The sequence below is a fragment of the Syngnathus floridae genome, chromosome 2 (genome assembly GCF_059516105.1).
Source record: "Syngnathus floridae isolate MCC-2025c chromosome 2, RoL_Sflo_1.0, whole genome shotgun sequence".
NCBI lineage: Eukaryota > Metazoa > Chordata > Actinopteri > Syngnathiformes > Syngnathidae > Syngnathus > Syngnathus floridae.
Window position 1 is genome coordinate 2998032 of NC_142414.1, and position 22074 is coordinate 3020105.

Sequence of the window (22074 nt, forward strand, 5' to 3'; positions counted from 1 at the left end):
ATAGAGTGATTAAGGACAACTATTACATGAATAACATGTTTATAAAACCATCGGTGTCACTCCAATTCATTAAATAGCAACAACAGGCTAAACGATAGGTATGCTAACGTGACAAACACAAACAAAGAGCTGAGAACGGGCCTGACGTAACATATAGAGTGATTAAGGACAACTATTACATGAATAACATGTTTACAAAACCATCGGTGTCACTCCAATTCATTAAATAGCAACAACAGGCTAAACGATAGGTATGCTAACGTGACAAACACAAACAAAGAGCTGAGAACGGGCCTGACGTAACATATGGAGTGATTAAGGACAACTATTACATGAATAACATGTTTATAAAACCATCGCTGTCACTCCAATTCATGAAATCCATTGATCTTTCTTTGTCAACAATGGGTGCGCGCGGCTGAGGGCGCTTGCACTTCAAAATATTCCACAGGGTAATATAACGATAGATAAACTATATTTCAAATAACTATAATATAAGCAATAATATTATCAAACCAACCGTGCACTTTAAATCCATTAAATCCATCGATCAAATTCCTCGTCCTTTGTCAACATTGCCGCGCGTGCGCCCTGACGTCAGCCTTGTCTTTATTCCACAGATCTAGTATATAACTATATTGTAGCGTTAACAAAGTACAAGGATAGAAGTGGGTTTGGTAAACGTCTCTTTATTAAACAAAACAAACTTCTAAGCGTGTGGCGGCGTGGACTTCCAGACACGAGAGCTCCATGGCAGAGGACCGGGCGTGCGTAATGGCCATGTCCGAGCCCCATGCACCGTTCGCGGACAGCCACTCGGCCGAGCGCCGGCCCCCGACTCAGTAGAGCAGGACCGGGCGTGCGTAAAAGCCATAATAGTTTTTCAAACCTTCTATGTCACTCCAAATCCTTAATTCCTTCAAACTCTTTGTCCTCCGTGTCACTTGGAAATGATCACCGCTAATGATGCCGGTAGTCCTTACGTGGGTACGTTTGTCCTTTATGTAAACAACCGCCGCGCCGCGCCACTGACGTCACTTGAAATAGTAATCCATTGGTACGTCACGGTTCTCCAAACTTTCTTTCTGCTGTTCGATTACTGTTTTCAGCTGCATATTTTACAACTTGAAGTTTGTAACCTGCAAAATATGAGTTTCTTTTTGGTGCCATTTTTCTTAAGCCCACCCAGTTGATGAGTCACGGCCAACGGTGACATTTAAAGCGCCCTCATCCAGTTTCGTCTGAAAATATAATTTTTTTCAGATGTAGTTTTTTGTTTTCTTTATTTGGTTGTTTTATCAAAGTCAATGTCTGCTTTATTGTTGTTGTTTTTTTTTTCATATACCAAGACACACAAAGAAATTGAAATTACGTTCCCACTATCCCTCGGTGAGATAGTACACATATGCATACAAGCAACACAAAAAAACCCAAGAAGGCACAAACAATGAATTAATAAGAGTGTTGAATAAATGATAAATAAACAAATAATAATAAATAATAATAATAAATATAAGAAGAGAAAAAATGGAGCAAGTGTACATACAGCAGACAGTGGACTTGGATATGGAGCTTTAAAGTGTTAATTGCTTTATTTGATGTTTTCTCTATTTTTTATGTTTTAAATATGTTCAAGATAAAGATATAAAAGCATGTGAAGTGATCAACTATACTAAGAATAACATGGGAAGTGGTCAACTATACTTGTAAGTGATGTCTTAATGATCAAGTAAAAATTTGTGAAAAAAAACATATATAAGTCGCTCCTGAGTATAAGTCGCCCCCCCACCCAAACTATGAAAAAAAACGCGACTTATAGTCCGGAAATTACGGTAGTCATTATTAGTGGCCCTGTCACAATGACAAATTTTTCCGGACTAGTTTTATACCCAGAAATTATCACACTAAATAATAGGATTGTTTATTTCGATGAGATTCATTATGTCTTCGTGATAATATATTTCAAATTATTTTGTTCAGACAAGTAGAAACAGAATTTGTAGGTGTTACCTGCTGCTGACAGTTTTGACTGATTGTCCAGTCGTCCTCAGAGCTGTCGAATCAGGCAAAACTGTCAGCAGCAGGTAACACCTAAAAATTCTATTTCTACTTGTCTGAACAAAAGAATTTGAAATATAATAGGATTGTTTGTTGCTGTTTTTTTTAAATGTCACAGATGAGGTTAGAACAAAAAATCACTGTACATCCTTTTTTAAGTGCAATTAGCTTTCAATTCTTAAGAATATAAAACATTTGCATTTAAGTGTAGAACAATAAAACATCTTGGATAAATAAATACAACTTAAATAAAAAAGACACAAGCTCTATTTTTTTCACAATATTCAACAAATATTTACACATCACATACACTGCAAGTACTGTTTGTAATAGCAGAGAAAAATGACTTGTCTCTTTTCCTTCAAATATCATCTGAAATAGGAGTTTAGGAAATCCACATATTTTTAGGCAATTTGTACTGCATATCTTGTCTGCTAGTCTGCTTGTTAGTTAAAAGTGAAATAATGCTCATAGTACCTTTGTGTTCAAAGGGTTATTCTGTGTATTTTTGTTGACTGGGTATTATTTTTTTGTAATAACTTTTACTCATTTTTATACTAACTCTGTATAGTAACAGGCAGAAAAAGCAAATGGTTTTCCTTAAAGGAATTAGAGACTATCTTTCCGACAGCTCAGAAACCAGAGCCTATTTGTCAGTTTTTGAATACTGCGCATGCGCAGGTCCCTCCTCCCCATTCAAGCCACATATCCACTTTCGAAGTTGGCAATTTGGGAAACAAAGCATCTGAGCTTTATTTAAAATAATTTATGTAATTAGGGGGCATGCATGCATGCCACTTGAGAAGCGGTATATACGTATGCATAGTACCGTATTTTCCGCACCATAAGACACTTCGGGTTAAAAGGTGCAGACTGAATTGCGGGGTCTATTTTGTATTTAATCCACATATAGGGCACACCGAATTATAGGGCGCATACATGCCATGACTTAAAGTCATGGGAATAAGACACTGAGTTTGGTTGTACTTTATTCTACTGTTTAACTATGTACTCTACTATACTCACATTGTTGTTAATCGATATTCATACGCAAATCCGTCCAAGTCCTCATCTTCTGTATCCAAATTAAACAGTTGGGTAAGTTTGCCATTAAACATGCCAAGTTCCCTCTCGTCATTGTCACGTTGCTCATGTGCAATGATCCTGGCTTTCCAGAAAGCTCTAATTGTGCCTCGTAAGCATATCTCTTTGTCTATGCCATTTTAGAGGGTCCCAATGCTGTTATCTTTGCACAAACGATATTATTTATATATCAATGGCGGTGGAGGTTTAAGTGTTACGTGAAGACCTCTGATTGGTCTACTGCCCCTATCTACGTAAATACGTAATGTCCTCTGATTGGTTTATCGGGTCTACATATTACGCCTGTTTATTACGTCTCTGTGTGGCGGAAGCCACACAAAACACCTTTGCAGATTTGTACAAATAGTAGTATTTATTTATTACTGGCGGCAGAGGTAAGTACTTTGCACAAAGATTTTTTTCCCCGATCTACGTAAAAACATAACGTCCTTTGATTGGTTCGTCGGGTATTCATATTACGCCTGTATATTATGGAAGAAAATAACTTTGCAGATTTTGGAATTCGGACCACCTTATTAATTGGAACACACCCTCCGGTCCGGTCCCCCTTTTTAAAAAGGAGAACCACCACCCCAGTCTGTCAATCAAGAGGGACCGTCCCCGATGTCCACGCAATGTTGTAGAGGCGTGTCAGCCATGACAGGCCCACAACATCCAGAGCCTTTAAGAACTCCGGGCGGATCTCATCCACCCCTGGGGCCCTGCCACCGAGGAGTTTTATAACTACCTCAGTGACTTAGACCCCAGAGATCGGAGAGTCCGCCTCAGAGTCGCCAGGCCCTGCTTCCACAATGGAAGGCGTGTAGGTGGAATTGAGGAGGTCTTCAAAGTATTCTCCCCACCGACTCATGACGTCCCGAGCCGAGGTCAGCAGCACGCCATCTCCACTGTAAACAGTGTTGACGGTGCACTGCTTCCCGCTCCTGAGACGCCGGATGGTGGACCAGAATTTCCTCGAAACCGTCCGGAAGTCGTTCTCCATGACCTCGCCAAACTCCTCCCACGCCCGGGTTTTTGACTCAGCAACCGCTGAAGCCGCGTTCTGCTTGGCCATCCGGTACCTGTCAGCTGCCTCCGGAGTCACGCAGGCCAAAACTGCCCGATAGGACTCCTTCTTCAGCTTGACGGCATCCCTTACCGCCGGTGCTCACCAGCGGGTTTGGGGATTGCCGCCCCGACAGGCACTAACGACCTTATGGCCTCAGCTCCGGTCGGCTGCCTCAACAATGGAGGCGCGGAACATGGTCCATTCGGACTCAATGTTCCCCGCCTCCTCCGGGACCTGATAAAAGCTCTGCCGGAGGTGGGAGTTGAAACTCTTCCTGACAGGGGATTCTGCCAGGCGTTCCCAGCAGACCCTCACAGTACGTTTGCTTCTGCCAGGTCAGACCGGCATCTTCCCCCACCATCGGAACCAACCCACCACCAGGTGGTGATCAGTTGACAGCTCCGCCCCTCTCTTCACCCGAGTATCAAAAACATGCGGCCGCAAATTCAATGACATGACTACAAAGTTGATCATCGAACTTCGGCCTAGGGTGTCCTGGTGCCAAGTGCACACATGGACACCTTTATGCTTGAACATGGTGTTCATAATTGACAATCCGTGTCGAGCACAGAATTCCAATAATAGAACACTGCTCGGGTTCAGATCGGGGTGGCCGTTCCTTCCAATCACGCCCTTCCAGGTCTCACTGTCATTGCCCATGTGAGCATTGAAGTCACCCAGTAGAACGATGGAGTTCCCAGAAGGAGCACTCTCCGGCACTTCTTCCAGGGACTCCAAGAAGGGTGGGTACTCTGAGCTGCTGTTTGGTGCATAGACACAAACAACAGTCAGGACCCGTACCCCCACCCGAAGGCGGAGGGAGGCTGCCCTCTCGTTCACCGGGGTGAACCCAATGTCCTGGCCTCCAGCTGGGGGGCAATAAGTATACCCACATCTGCTCGACGCCTCTCACCGTGGGCAACTCCAGAGTGGAAGAGAGTCCAGCCCCTCTCGAGAGGGCTTGTACCGGAACCCAAACTGTGTGTGGAGGCAAGTCCGACTATGTCTAGTCTGAACTTTTTTGCCTCGCACACCAGCCTAGGCTCCTTTCCAGCCAGAGAGGTGACATTCCTTGTCCCAAGAGCCAGCTTCTGCAGCCGGGGATCGGACCGCCAAGGTCCCTGCCTTTGGCCGCCGCCCAGCTCTTAATGCACCTGACCACTTTGGCCCCTCCCACAGGTGGTGAGCCCATGGAAAGGGGGACACGTTTCATTTTCCGGCTGAGCCCAGCCAGGTCCCACGGGCGAAGGGCCAGCCACCAGACGCTCGCCTCGAGTCCCACCTCCAGGCCTGTCTCCAGAGGGCGGCCCCGGTGACCCGCGTCCGGGCGAGGGAAATTTGAGTCCATATATCTTTTTCATCATAAGGGGCTTTTTGAGCCATGCTTTGTCTGGCCCCTCACCTAGGACCATGGGTGACCCTCCCAGGGGCATGAAGCCCCAGACAACATGGCCCCTAGGATCGTCACCACCCACATATGCTTAACTAATTTTCTCTCCTCTGTTCCAACCTTAGTCTACTCGTGTGCTGACTCCTCAGCTGATCATATACCATCAGTCAACGAGCCCATTATTGTCCACGTGTTTCTACCTGTTATACACCCACATTGTTCAAACGTGTTCAAACAATGTTCCAAATAGGTTCTACCCATTTTCCACCCATGCTCCAACCTTGATCCATTCATGAACTACCAAGGAGTTATCCTTTTCTACTTTTTGTCCACCAGTTTTACCAAGAGCTCTGTATGGTTCAACTGTGCTCTTCCCATTGTCTATCCATGTTTTCATTACAGGGGTGGACCATAGGTTTCCATATATAGGATTTGTATACCTATAATACATTACATACAATTAAGTTATACTTCTTCCCACTCATTTTCAGGCATGTGAATATGATTTATCGTTTCTTTTTTGGTTATATCTTGCTTGCTACTCTTTTAGTTCATATATATATATTTTTTTTTTAATTTTTCATTTGTGTACAGTAATCTTATTTTTTTTCACGTTTGAAATAAACGAATAAACACCAGTATCTAGGGCAGGGGGCACCGACTCCGGTTCTCAAGAGCTCCTTTCCTCAATGTTTTAAATCAGGGGTGAGCAATCCCGATCCTGGAGAGCCGCATGTGCTGCATGTTTTCTATGTCACCCTGTTGCAACACACCTGAATCAAATGGTCAGATAATTAGCAAGGTCTGCAGAAGCTGGTTAACAACTCTGATCAATTTGAATCAGGTGTGTTGCAGCAGGGAGACGTGGAAAACATGCAGGACATGCGGCCCTCCAGGACCGGGATTACCCACCCCTGTTTTAGATGTATCCTTCATCCAACACAGTTAATTTATGTGATTGATGTGCCGGCTGTGGCAGTAGAGTGGGTCGTTCGGTAACCGGAGGGTCGGCGGTTCGAGTCCGGCTCTTGTTCTTGGGCAAGACCTCATACAGTGCCTCCAGTGCCACTTAATAATAATAATAATAATAATAATAATAATAATAATAAATTATATTTATAACGCACTTTACATTCGGAAGAATCTCAAAGTGCTACATGGCAAGTAAAAACAAGAAAACAAAGCAAGGACAAGTATAAAACAACTGGATGACAACCAGGATATGAGAACAGGATTACGGAAATGCTAGAGTAAAGAGGTGAGTTTTAAGTCTGGTTTTGAAAGAGTCAGTGGATTGGGGTTCTCTTTTTGTATGATTTGAATGAGACAAAATATTATGCTTTTTCTCTCGAATATATCATCATTAGTTTCAGATGTACTGTAATTATTTTCTGTCTAAAAATTACATTTGGTGTTCAAAAAGTATTTTTACAAACTCGAGTCAAAAAATCTTTTTTCAAACTAGAGTCTGGAAAAAGAGGGGGTTGTCTTATAATAGGGGTCGTCTTATATTCGGGCTAATACGATACATTATACATTTTCCTGTGCATGGAAATTTAAGGTCCAGTTTGTATTTCCAAATGCAAATGATGTCAACGAGTCCAAGCTGCTTCCAATGTGGAATGTTACATTGCAGGGCGATGTCTTCTCTGTCTCTCTCTCCTCCTTCTCGCTCTCTTTCTTTCTGTTTTATCTCCCTCTGGCTCTATGTCTCTCTCGCGCCATCTGTTTCTGTGCTTGTGTTTTGTGCCTGCGATAACAGCCCCTGGCTGGTTTAATGATTGTGTTTTGTGGACATTCCTTGGTGGCCCGCACATTCCTGTCGCCTCAGGTAACCATGGAGATAAGACAAGACACACAAAGGAACATTGGAGCGGGTGACTTTTATGTGACCTCTCGGTCTCGCGCCCTCGCTCTATCTCTCTTGTTATCTCTCTCTCTTCTGTATTTGCTAGTGTTGATAAGTTACGAGACCAGCTGCATGCGATGATGAATTGAGAGAGATGGCATCTTCGACATTAAATTTATTTAATTTATTTTTATTTAAATTTATTCGACAAAATCCAACACCAAGACCAGACATGAAAGAGCAACAACAGGCTAAACGACAGGTATGCTAACGTGACATAAACACAAACAAAGAGTTGAGAACGGGCCTGACGTAACATTCAGAGTTATTCAAAAAACTATTACATAAATAACACGTTAATAAAACCATCTGTGTCACTCCAATTCATTAAATCCATCGATCGTCCTTTGTCAACAATGCGTGCGCGCCGCTGACGGCGCTTGCACTTCAAAATATTCCACAGGCCCATATAATGATATATAAATTATATATCAAATAACTATTATATAAGCAATAATGTTATCAAACCATCTGTGTTACTCCAAATCATTAAATCCATCGATCGTCCTTTGTCAACAATGGGTGCGCGCGGCTGACGGCGCTTGCACTTCAAAATATTCCAGATGCCCATATAACGATATATAAATTAGATATCAAATAACTATTATATAAGCAATAGTATTACAAACCCATCTGTGCACTCTAAATCATTAAATCCATCGATCAAATTCCTCGTCCTATGCCAACGCCGTGCGTGCGCCCTGACGTCAGCCTCGTCGTTATGCCACAGATCTACTATATAACTAGTATATTGTAGCGTTAACAAAGTTCAAGGAAAGAGGTGGGTTTGGTAAACGGCTCTTTATTTAACAAAACAAACTTTCAGGCGTGTGGCGGCGTGGACTTCCAGCCACGGAAGTGGAAGAGAGCTCCATAGAATAGGACCGGGCGTGTGTTAAAGCCATGACCGAGCCCTATCCACTGTTCCCGGACAGCCACCGGGCCGAGCGCCGGCCTCAGACTTCCATCCACGGAGGTGAAAGAGAGCTCCATAGAATAGGACCGGGCGTGCGTAAAAGCCATGACCGAGCCCCATCCATCGTCCCCGGAAAGCCACCCGGCCGATCGCCGGCCCCAGACTTCCATCCACGGAGGTGAAAGAGAGCTCCATAGAATAGGACCGGGCGTGCGCAAAAGCCATAATAGTTTTTCAAACCTTCTGTGTCAATCCAAATCCTTAAATCCTTCAAACTCTTCATCCTCCGTGTCACTTAGAAACAAAGCCGCGCTGCTGACGTCACTTGAAATTCAAATTACAGTAATCCCTTGCTACATCGCGGTTCGTTAATTGGGGTTTGACTTTTTTTTTTTTGAAAATTTTTGAAAAAAAACCAAGTTACTCCTTATTATAAGTCGCCCCCCCTCCCAAACTATGAAAAAAAAAACGCGACTTACAGTCCAAAAATTATGGTAATTCATGTCTGTTACATTTCAGCTAGACTACTGTAATGCACTTTATTTTGGAGTCAGCCAGACCTTCCTCAAGCATCTCCAGTAATACCAAAAAGCTGCTGCTTGCCTCCTAACTGGAGCTCGTAAGAGAGAGAACATACCGTATTTGCCGGTGTATTAGTCGAGCATTTTCGATCCAAAATCGACCGAAAAAAATCGACCTAGACTTATACACCGAGTCATAAAATTTAACTTCGTATTCATCGCTTCAAATGTGATGGTAACCAAGGCCGTTTCTCATGCATTTCATTGTGCGTGGGTGTGCGTCCGTCAGGCTCATCAAACAGCGAGAAACTGAATCATTATAAAGCATTCGTCGCATTAACACGCATCCTCAGCAACAATTTCAAATATTCTCACCTCAATAACGGACATCGAAAGCCAGGCAGCGACGATGACTGCTAGGGGGAAGTACTGGGTATTGAGCGAATGTGCGAGTCACTGCGCGTCAAGCAACGACAATAACTACCGGTACGTAAACATTCAATCGCCATGTCTAAATGAATGTCGTTGGCACTTAGAAAATATTCGCCAAACTTCCAGGGGAAGAGGCCGAATTTTCACTTGTTCTGGCCGACCGGAGGAACCAGCCGAGGCGGACACTTTACGGCGGTTGAGTCGTTCGCACTTTGAAAATATTTGCCAAACTTGGCCAGACTTCCAGGGGAAGAGGCCGAATTTTCACTTGTGGTGGCCGACATGGGGAACCAGCCGAGGCGGACACTTTACGGCGGTTGAGTCGTTGGCACTTAGAAAATATTCGCCAAACTTGGCCGGACTTCCAGGGGAAGAGGCCGAATTTTCACTTGTGGTGGCCGACACGGGGAACCAGCCGAGGCGGACACTTTATGGCGGTTGAGTCGTTCGCACTTTGAAAATATTTGCCAAACTTGGCCAGACTTCCAGGGGAAGAGGCCGAATTTTCACTTGTGGTGGCCGACATGGGGAACCAGCCGAGGCGGACACTTTACGGCGGTTGAGTCGTTGGCACTTAGAAAATATTCGCCAAACTTGGCCAGACTTCCAGGGGAAGAGGCCGAATTTTCACTTGTTCTGGCCGACATGGGGAACCAGCCGAGGCGGACTCTTTATGGCGCAAGAGCCGTTGGCACTTAAAAAATATTCGCCAAACGCTCTCGATGGGACAGAAGAAGACCTTATCTGGGAAGAGGAGGAGGAAACTGAGGATAGAGAAGACCAAGAAGATGCCCTTTATGACGACAAACTAAACGAAAACGAATGGAACGAGCTTTTCGGAAATAGCGACGATGAAGACGTACCAGCAATAACTTTATAATTATAATTTGTTGTTTCTTGACTAAAAATAAACCAGTTTCTAAGAGTGTTCATTGTTGTTAGTCTCTCTCGGCACGTAATATCACAGGGTCATGAATTAAATAATATTTAAAATGGCGTATAGATCGCTCGCTACAAACTCGCGAATTTGAACACATTTCGTCAATAAATTTCGCATATTTCTGATTGAATTTTGAAGTTTAATATAATGCAACAATTGAGCTCGACTTATACAAAGGATATATCATAAAATCGTAAATTTCCGTTGAATTTTAGGGGGTCGACTTCTACACCGAGTCGACTTATACACCGGCAAATACGGTAACCACAATTCTGGCCTATCTCCGTTGGTTCCCAATACATTTTGGAATGAAATTTGTCTTGCCCCAAATGACCTCTCTGAGATCCTCCATCCCTACGAACCTGCCCTGTGCCTTAGCTGAGTAGATCGGATGCTACTGGAAGTACTGATGACTAAGTCGAGCCTCAGAGGAGATTAAGCCCTTTCTTTTGCTGGTCCTTCTCTCTGGAATGGCCTGTCCTTAAATGTTATGCAAGTCTCTCTCTCTGTCCATTTTTGGTATGAAGACCCATTTTTATTCTTTATTTTTCGACTGACTGTTACTGTTCTGCTGATATCATTGTCTTTGGTTTTGTCCCATTGCTATATGTGAAGCACTTTGTTACATATGCAGCTCTTGAAATATCCTATGTAAACAAATTTGTATTAGATTATATGCTAACTAACTATTAACAGTTAGTAGTTAGTTAGCATACAATTTAATATTAGGTGAGTAACTAACCTAACCAAGTAGCACTGGTGCAATCAAACTTTAAATAGTCGAATTGCAAAGGATTTGGTTGCAACCTTTTATGGTGTGTTACAACGTGACTATATAAGTCTTCATCACATGTGAAGTAAGTGCACCTGGCCTGAAGTCGTTCAGCTCTGCAGGTCGTGGTTTCTTTGCGACAGGGACAATACATGATGTCTTCCACACCCATTTCCAGACTCAGGTTGAAGATGCACTGTAGTGGGTCACCCTGCTCCAGAGCGCAGGCCTTCAGCAGACGGGGAGATACCGTGTATGGACGCGCTGCCTTGCTGGGGCGGAATTTTGTCTGCTCTCGGCTCACTTATGCCGCAGTCTCCCAGGGCGGAAGGGTATCGTCCACCGGTCTGCAGCTGAGTGATGGAGCAGGGGGAAATCGGGGCAGACGGGAGTGAGGGTGATAGCAAATGAGAGTGGTTGTTCAGCTGGTTCGCCCTCTGCACACCTCCACCAATGGTAACAACCCGCTTTTGATCCCACAAAGCTTGTTGTCAGCATAGCAGTGCACAGTTCTTGCTGGAACCACAACATCTATGCAGAAGTTAATGTACTCAGTGGTGCCATCAACAACCTCCTCAACGTTGTCACTGTGTGGCCCTAGTAACACATCCCAGTCGGTCGTCCCGAAGCAATCTCTCAGAGACTGCTCAGCCTGAGGTGACCACTTCCTTAGCAAACGAATGGTCTTTGGTAGTTTCCTCACTTTTGTCTTGTAATGAGGCTGAAGCAGGACCAAGTTGTGATCTCCCTTCCCCAGTGCAGGCAGAGGGTTGGCACTGTATGCATCCTCAACTTTCACCTACAGCAGGTCAATATTCTTATTTTAGCTGGTGTAAAAATCCACATACCGAGTGAAGGCAGGTAGAGTTTTGGCTAAAGTTCCCGGAGATCAGCAGCAGTGCCTCAGGATGCTGTTTGTAGGCTTTTAAACCACAAAAATGACGATTATAATTGATAATACAAATATTAATAATTATATTACAAGTATACAAATAGATGGCCTGTTAGATGGCAGAAGTGATCATCCCGCAACACACACAATACATTTGTTCCTGCGTTTTAGCTAGCGATCACTTGATAGTTGGAGACCCTACCAGATGTGTACATACTGTGTTTTTCAGTACTAATACCTAACATTATTTATATTCAACATAGAGAACAAGTAAAAAAAAAAAAATCACATAAAATGAATGTTAATATACCGTATTGTCTGGACCGTAGGGATCTTCGGGCTAAGAGGTGCAGACTCAAATACACGGGCTTTTCTGTACTTAATCCACACATAGGACGCACCACATTATATGGCGCATGCATGCCATGATTTAAAGGAGACGTATTATTATTTTTTTGCTTTTATATTCATTTTATTGTGTACTTGAAGTCTCCAAGATTGTAGGAAAGTGTAATGTATCGCTCCAGGTGTTGCAGAGATACTGTTTGGGGGCTATTTTTGACTCCCTTCAGTTTTCTCCATTTTCTATTACGTATTTCTATCTATTACATCACATCCGTTGGGGCGGGACTACCAAACAAGGTAATGGGTGTGGCCAAACGGTTTCACAAATCCGCAAACTTTATTGCTCAGAGAGACTTTTGTAGTCCAAACAACTCAAAGTTGCCGAAGTGGAGAGATCAAAATGTTCCGTTGTTGGATGCATTAATCCACACAACTCATTGCACCGTCCCCCTGTATCAGAACCTCAAAGTGGGCAAAGTCCTGTTTGTTCAAGGACAAGTGTTTCAGTAATCGTTTGTCAGTTTAGAGAAGGATTTGCCGAAAGACTTTGTTTCATTGATGGTTCAGTTCTTTTAATGTATGGAAATGGCGGACACAGTAAAGAGATAAAGCTTGAGTTGTGCCTCGTAAGCATGTCTCTTTGTCAATTTTAGAGGGTCCTAATGCCGTTTGTGTTACACAGACGATAGTATTTATTTATGAGTGGCGGTGGAGGTACGTACAGTCCTCTGATTGGTTTTCTGCCCCGATCAACGTAAAACTTAATTTCATCTGATTGGTTCTTTGGGTCTACATATTACGCCAGTATGTTACGTCTTTGTCTGGCGGAAGCCACACAAAACAACTTTACAAATTTTGGAATTTGGTCCACACAAGAGGTACACCTTATTAAAAGATGCACCTTCATTTTTTGAGAAAATTTATGAATTTTAAGTGCGCCTTATGGTGTGGAAAAGATAGTATTTGTCCACTGCACTTTATGTATCACTAAATTTTTTTGTCAAAATCGCTGAAATAGCATATTTCCTGTTCAAATACAAAGGTGAAACGCTTTGTTTTGCTGATGAGACATAAAACCGCAGTAAAAAGGCACAGGTTAGCAAATAGTACTCTGCCGCACTGAAGGGGTGCGTACGTGAGCCAACGGGTGAATAATGCTGCCTCTTTTGTTGCTGTAGAGCAGGGGTCTCAAACTCGCGGCCCCAATTGTGTTCCACGGGACGATACTTTGTGGGCCTCGCCTTAATATGAAAGTTTAATGTTAGTATGGCCTGTGATTTTGATACAAATTGTCTTTTGCGGTGCTGATTCAAATGTCTTACAAAGTTTTCGAGATGCGAATCGGAGCCTCTCGGTTTTTTGGGGTTTTTTTTTTTGCATCTACCTACGAACCAATTTTTGACTGTTTCATAATTATTTTTCTTACATTTGATAACATTAAAAGTTTTAACAGAGCCTAAAAAACCCAATGTGGCCCAGCCTCAACCTCCAGTGGCCCCCAGGTAAATTGAGTTTGAGACCCCTGCTGTGGAAGTAGATGAGACCACGGATGTCACAAACAAATCTCACAGATCTGGTATTTTGCACTATGTAGCTATAAGTGAAGTGGACTGTGAAGTGAAGGAGGCGTTTTGGGGATTTGATAACGTGAATGATGAGAGCCCCTGCTTTAGCTCCATATGTGTTGGAGAACACAGCTGTTGTGAAAATCTCGAAGCTCAAACATATGGCGGAACTGCTGTGATGGCATCAGAGCTTCATGGGGTGCAGGCCAAAATTAAAGAAAAAGTGCCTATACTAAAGGAAAACAAGGAAGACCTTTACAACAAAGTAATGGAGCTTTTTGTGGGGAAGGATATGCGCATGGACTTCATCTACAAATTAAGATAAGGCCTGTGTGTGTGGAAGGTTTTGGTATATATATTTGTAAATCTGACTCATAAAGTCAATGCCTCACCAATCATGAACCTCACCGCACCTCACAGATGGGAAGCCATCATTTAAAAAGCAAAAAGTGCTAGTTAAAGATTTTTATTTTTTGTAGATTTTTTGAAATTGTTTGTTAATTCATTTTAAATACCCACTGATAATTTCAAAAGTATGAAAAAATATGTTCTATCACATCAAAGTACTTTTTTTGTATACCGTAATTTCGGGACTATAAACCGCACTTGATTATAAGCCGCACCAGCAAAAATGAGGGAAAAATCATTTTTTTCCCCATATATAAACCGCACCGGACTATAAGCCGCAGGTGTTCAAATGTTCACTAATTACCATTTGTAAACTACACGTAAAGATCTGGAGAAGACATGACCGGGGGAAAAAAATACTGAAAAGGGTGACGCAACAAGATGCCATCAACAATAGCCCAGTGCCCTCTAGTGGCCAGAGGAAACATCAACAGTACCTGCAGAAGCTCCATTTTCTTCGTTAATAGCCAAATCGACTGCCTTTAATTTTAAAGCGGCATCATACGCATTTCTTTCTGCCATCAACACGCCACTCTTCTTCCCAGTGACCGTGTCTGGTCACATCTCCCTCTGTCAAGCAAACCAGTGCCACGCAACAGCGGTCCACAACCTTTTTAATAATGAGTGTATAAGTGTATTAGACATCACAAAGATCACGAAAAATCCATAGATACGCTGCACCGGACGACAAGCCGTAGTGCTCAAAAAGTAGCGGCTAATTGTCCGGAAAATACGCTACACTTATCATTGGTTTAGTAATTGCTAAATATTTTACATGGTTCATGCCTTACCTCACAAGATGCTGACTTCACTTTCCATCATCATTCTGCTATGGATACCTGAAGAAAACTACAAATGTGATGACTTAATGACTACAGCAGACATGGGCAAACTATAGCCCGTGGGCCACATCCGGCCCACGGGGCCGTTTAATCCGGCCCGCCAAACCTGAATAAATTGTATTATTAATTTTTTTTGGGGGTAATTTTCCCTGCAATTACTATGTTTCCCCAGTTTCCCCTGCTCGCGCATTTACTCCCGGAAGCCGTGACAGAAAGCTAGGTGCACACTCACAAGTGCGTGTACATACTAATTAGGGGTGTTTTCACACCTGGACCCTTTTAAAAGAACCAAAGTCAGGCCTCTTTAAGTGGACCAAAAAGTGGACCAAGAGGAAACAAACTCAGTTCTTTTTGGGTTCACATTGTGAGTGTATTTCAAAGAGGACCGAGTTCTCTTTCTGGTTCAGTTCAGCCTTGATGGGGCCTCAGTCCTCTTTCTGTTCACACTAGGTCCTCTAGCGCTCTCACACTCCCACTGCACTGCATTCTGGGTAGTTTTTGATATACCCTGACTCCCTACTTCTTTGTATTTTATCTCGAGTAGCTAAATACTTTAGTTTTTTCACTTTTATTCTGCATTGTATAGAAGTTCTATCAAAACCAGCAGCTTTCATTCTCTCAGAAAATTCTTGAAATACTTTCACATGACGGTGGGTTGTAGATAGTTGTGATTTAATGATGTCGTCGTTCCAAATTTCCTAAAGACATTCCGTTTTGTCTTCTCCCCAAACTATGCCGCGTCCAGGTGCCGTGGCAGAACTTTGAACGGCACATGCTTCTCTACGTTTACTATTAGAACCACGGTCACAACCACGACTTGCTGCTGCCATACTTTGGATTTTCTGTTCTCTACAGTTTTGTTTTTGCGCCTGCATTCACGTGACCAATCTACGGCAAGCCAAGGAGGTTACAATACAGTGCAAAAAGGCGAAGTGAACCCAGTGCGCTTTGTGTTCACAATGCACAGATTAGGTGAACCGTACTGTTGACTTTTTAGCGAACCGTACTGAGACCATACGGTTCGTTTTAAAGGGGTCTGAGTACAGTTGGCGTGTTCACATATGCACAAAAAATGCTGAGTCATTGATCTGAGTTCGTTTAGAGGGCTGAAAGGGACCAAGTGTGAAAACACCCTAGTACGGACCCGGCACACTCCGTGCTCTATTTCCATCAGTGCCGAATTTCGAGTGTGGGCTGTGACGCCAGCATTCCCGTAATTCGCGCGCTTAGCTTCAGATACAGTTTTACGCTAATGCCACCCACAAACCTTCCCCTGGAATCCTTCCATTAGAATGAGTGCAAAGGTGGACACTGAGTGCCGAATGTTAAAAAAAAGTGGACAATTTGGCTTGACCTATGTTGGTGAGCAGACGTTCAGCCACTTGAGCGTCAACAAAGCCCGTCACAGATCTAGGTTAACGGACCGATACCTCGGCTCTATCCTAAGAATTACCACAACAAATTTTACTCCAGACCATGATGCACTAGCAAAAAAGGGAGACCAACAATACTATTGATTTCTTTATTACTTTATTTAGATATATTCTTTCACTGATTCTTCAAGATGATGTATTTGGTCAGAATGTTTGCTGTTTGATGTGATTTCGCCTCATTAGATAAACATATTTCATAAATCTGACCTGCAGGCGCTGAAGTGATGTCATAGTTAATCACTGATAGTAGTCACACATGATGTTCTTAGGTTTACATGATCTGCTCGATGCCGTTTCTGAAACAGCAACTGTGTGGAACATCTGCCGTCCATTAGCATAATTGTCAGGATGAGGATGATCTCACTGACAATGTTATTGGTGTGTGTGTGTGTGTGCGTGTGTTTGTGTGTGTGTGCACAGCTCTTCCATGTGGCCTATGTGCTCATCAAGTTCGCCAATTCTCCACGTCCAGATCTGTGGGTTCTAGAAAGGTCTGTGGACTTCGGGCAGACGTACCAGCCATGGCAGTACTTCTCCTGTGAGTACAAATGATGATGATTATTAATCAGAGCAAATGTCAGCTGAGATGAGCAAACATGAGAATGACTTTTAATCCTTCCACATGTTGTCAAGTCCAGACACCGTAATAGTTCCATGTTTAATGAGTTTATTTTTAACAACTAACAAAATAAACTGTTAAATATAGGACTCGATGATATGGCTAAAAAACGTATCACGATGTGATTCATATTTGTAAAGTCAAACCTCTACATACGATTGCTTGAACATACAAATATTTCAACATACAATGTGAAATTTGACCAAATATTTGACTTAACATCCGAAGTCATTCCCAACATACGACGTCATCTTGGTTAGCCCGCGAGACGGCGGCACATCAGGATGACATCAGATAGCGTCCCAAGAAGGCTAACACAAATGGTAGTGGTGAAAAAGGAAGAAGGTGATGATTTCCTTTCAATTAAAACAAGAAATCATAAGAAAACATGAGCACGGAGTGCGTGTGAGTGATCGTGCGAAACAATGATGTGGAGAGCAGGATGTTATTGCACAGTAATGACTCTGAGACTCTAAGAGTGGTGTGAGTTCATCAGAGCAACAGCCTGGGGGAAGAAGCTGTCTCTGTGTCTGCTAGTTTTGGCGTACAGAGCTCTATAACACCGTCCGGAGGGGAGTAGTTCAAACAGACTGCAACCTGGGTGAGAAGGGTCTTGCACGTTTCGTGGTCCTGGACAGGTACAAGTCTTGGATAGATGGGAGGTTGATTCCAATTATCTTTTCTGCAGTCCTGATTGTCCATTGCAGTCTGTGCTTGTCTTGTTTGGAGGCCGATCCAAACCAGACAGTGATGGAGGTGCAGAGGACAGACTGGATGATGGCAGTGTAGAAGGTCTTCAGCAGCTCCCGCGGCAGGTTGAACTTCTTGAGCTGTCTCAGGAAGTACAGCCTCTGCTGGGCCTTCTTCTGGACAGAGTCTATGTGGCCGGTCCATTTCAGGTCCCGAAAGATTGTGGTTCCCAGGAACTTGAAGGTGTCTGTGGAGAGAATAGTATTACTGCGGATAGTGAGGGGTGAAAGTGGTGAAGGGTTTTGGCTGCACCAGTGGACCAGCCGCTCCACCTCCTGTCTGTACACAGTCTCATCACCGTCCTGGATCAGTCCGATGAGAGTGGTGTCGTCTGCATACTTCAGGAGCTTCACAGGAGAGTCACCTGAGGAGAAATCGTTGGTGTAGAGAGAGAAGAGCAGTGGGGAGAGGATGGACCCCTGAGGGGCTCCAGTATTGGTGGTCCGGGTGTCAGATGTGATGCTCCCCATCCTCACACGCTGTGTCCTGTTGGTCAGGAAGCTGGTGATCCACTGACAGGTGGAGGCAGGCACCGTGAGCTGGATGAGCTTCTGTTGGAGGATGTCAGGAGAGATGGTGTTGAACGCCGAGCTGAAGTCCACAAACAGGATCCTGGCGTACGTTCCTGGGGTGTCCAGGTGGTGCAGGATGCAGTGCAGTCCCATGTTGACCGCATCATCCACCGACCTGTTTGCCCGGTAGGCAAACTGGAGGGGGTCAAGCAGGGGGCCGGTGACATCCTTCAGGTGGTTCAGCACTAACCTCTCGAAAGATTTCATGACCACAGATGTCAGTGCGAAAGGTCTATAGTCATTCAAACCTGTGATGGCGGACTTCTTGGCCACTGGAACGTTGGTGTAGGTCTTGAAGCACAAGGGCACCTCACACAGCTCCAGGGAACGGTTGAAGATCCGTGCAAAGGTGGGCGCCAGCCGCTCAGCGCAGACTTCCAAGCAGGAAGGTGACACGCCATCTGACCGGTGCCTTCCTGATCTTTTGTCTCCGGAACATCTGGCGCACTTCCTCCTCGCGGATCTGGAGTGCGGGCGCGGCCTCTGCAAGAGAGAGAGTCGGTGACAACGGTGATGGAGGTGTGGACAGAGCAGTTGTGGGGGGAGGTGAGTATGTATATTGTGCTGCAGGAGGTCCCGTTGTGTGGGAGGACCGATCAAACCTGCAGTAGAACCTGTTTAGCTGGTTAGCAAGCCTTGGGCTCTCCACAGGACGGGGGGTTCATTTTTTGAAGCCCGTGATGCTCTGCAGACCTTTCCACACTGTTGAGGGATCAGGATTGACAGAGAGGTGTCTCTCCAGGCTCTCCCCATAACACCTCCTGGCTTTCCTGACCTCTCGGTTCAGTGTGTTTCTGGTCTGCTTGAACAGGTCCCGGTCGCCGCTCCTGTAGGCCTCCTCCTTGACTTTGCGCAGCCTCCTGAGGTTCGGCGTAAACCAAGGTTTGTCGTTGTTGTACGTGCAGAAGGTCTTTGTCTGCACACGCAGATCCTCACAAAAACTGACGTATGATGTGACAGTGTCAGTGAGTTCATGCAGGTCTGAAATTGCAGCTTCAAAAACTCGATGCAGTCAAAGCCAACACCATATATTGCATTATGTTAACGTTATGTAAGTTGGATGATAAAGACAATTTAAAAATAGATAACAATACATAAAATATAAAAGAATAAAAAAATAAGCTAATTTAGTTTGGAGTGCACACACTGTAAGTTATAATGTATGGATCGCTGTGTCTCTAAGGTACAATGACAATAAAAAACAATTGATTATTTCTTTGTAATTGATTTCTTTTTACATCCCTCTGATATAATGCATTTGTTTTATTGCTATGTGTGATTATCTGCAGTATTTATTAAGGAGTTATTGTTGGATTTTAGCTGTGGGTCGCATTAAACAAATTAGTGTATTCTTTTGGGATTAGTTGATCCAATATACAACTACAGTCAAACCTTTACATATGAATTTAATTTGTTCCGGGACCTACTTTGTATGTTGAAATAGTCGTATGTTGGATCAAATATTTCCATAAGAATAAACTGTTTAATTTGTTCCATAGCTAAATGTACCAACGATAACTCCTTAATAAATACTGCCGATAATTACGCATAGCAATAAAACAAATGCAATATATCAGAGAGGTACAAGCCCTCTTGAGAGGGTCTGGACTCTCTTCCACTCTGGAGTTGCCCACGGTGAGAGGCGTCGAGCAGGTGTGGGCATACTTGTTGCACCCCGGCTGGGTGCCTGCACATTGCGGTTCACCCCGGTCAACGAGAGGGTAGCTGTTAGAGATTTGCTCACTCCAACTTATTTTGCAAGAACCACACGGGAGACAAGTAAGTCCTTCTAGACACCTGCAGGTGGAGAGTCGCTGTGCATGCAGCGATGTTCGAATGGAGGTCTGAACTCTCCTTCCTGCAAGAGGATATTTATTAAGAGAAACAGAGTGGGGGTATGAGTGGGCTGAATAGAAAGCCCTTGTCCTCTAGTCTAAACATCTCAGGGGATGTTTTACGACCTTGTGATAAGGAGGACAAGGTACGGTATTTATTACCTGTTGCATTCCAACATAATCCTATGATAAAGATAACCTGGAAAACCCTAACAGTAGCCTCCCTTTGCCTTCGGGTTGGGGGACGGGTCCTGACTGTTGTTTGTGTCTGTGCACCAAATGGCAGCTCAAAGTGCCCACCCTTTTTGGAGTCCTTGGAGGAAGTGCTGGAGAGCGCTCCTTTTTTGCCACGTAGACCGTCACGTACAGCGCCACAGCGTCACTAGATAGACGCTCTACATTCCTACATTTGTATATTCTTTTCTAGTTTTTTACTCCACTCTGATTCATTCACTCGTCGCCTCCTGAAACCACGTGTCGGGTCAGAAAACTCGGGGTTTTGGTTGAGATGCAGTCACATTTCACATTACCTATTCGTGGTCTAATCTGGTGACGGGGTTTGAGTTTTTCCCTTCTTTTTACGTTTTTTTACTCCACTTTTGGGAGTTTACTTTTGTTGAAAGTTGCGGACCGTCAATCCCTGCTATTTTGACCACGTCACTGTTCAGCTCTCGATCGTCAATCATTGGACACGTAAATATGGCTGCGGATCAAGAGGTTTGTACGGCTTCGTGCACCAACTGCACCCTTCTCTTAGAGAGGTTGTCCCTCCTAGAGGGACGCGGCCGCTAGCTAGAACAGAATAGTGTGATAACCGTAGATGTGACACAGATGTATCACCGATGCCAGAGTCTGGTCCGCATTTCCGGCAGTAAGTCGGATTCGTTCCCAGTGAGGGTTGGACTCCGCCAAGGCTGCCCTTTGTCACCAATTCTGTTCATAATTTTTATGGATAGAATTTCTAGGCGCAGCCGAGGCGTTGAGGGGGTCCGGTTTGGGGACCTCAGCATCGCGTCTCTGCTTTTTGCAGATGACGTGGTGCTGTTGGCTTCTTCAGGCCGTGATCTCCAGCTCTCGCTGGAACAGTTTGCAGCCAAGTGTGAAGCAGTCGGGATGAGGGTCAGCACCTCCAAATCCGAGTCCATGGTCCTCGATCGGAAAAGGGTGGAATGCCCTCTCCGGATCGGGGATGAGATCCTGCCCCAAGTGGAGGAGTTCAAGTATCTTGGAGTCTTGTTCACGAGTGAGGGGAGGATGGAGCGCGAGATCGACAGGTGGATCGGTGCAGCGTCGGCAGTAATGTGGACCCTGTACCGGTCCGTTGTGGTGAAGAGAGAGCTGAGCCAAAAGGCAAAGCTCTCAATTTACCGGTCAATTTACGCTCCTACCCTCACCTATGGTCACGAGCTATGGGTCGTGACCGAAAGAACGAGATCCCGGATACAAGCGGCCGAAATAAGTTTTCTCCGCAGGATGTCCGGGCTCTCCCTTAGAGATAGCGTGAGAAGCTCGTTCATCCGGGAGAGACTCGGAGTAGAGTCGCTACTCCTCCACGTTGAGAGGAGCCAGATGAGGTGGCTCGGGCATCTTATCAGGATGCCTCCTGGACGCCTCCCTGGGGAGGTGTTCCGGGCATGTCCCACCGGTAGGAGACCCCGGGGACGACCCAGGACGCGCTGGAGAGATTATGTCTCTCAGCTGGCCTGGGAACGCCTTGGGATCC

At 44.4% G+C, this 22074-nt stretch overlaps 1 protein-coding gene across 7 annotated transcripts in view; it reads left to right on the top strand.

Annotated features, from left to right (window-relative positions):
* The window catches only part of lama5 (laminin, alpha 5), a 347871-nt gene that overhangs the window by 38055 nt on the left and 287742 nt on the right, over positions 1-22074 (top strand). For all 7 annotated transcript variants that reach the window (XR_015863095.1, XM_088398876.1, XM_088398835.1 and 4 more), the window contains exon 3: positions 16996-17113. Coding sequence is in view for 6 of the 7 variants with exons in the window: in XM_088398876.1 (XP_088255002.1) it covers positions 16996-17113 (118 nt within the window). In the remaining variant the exon portion in view is untranslated. The remainder of the gene's footprint in view (positions 1-16995; positions 17114-22074) is intronic.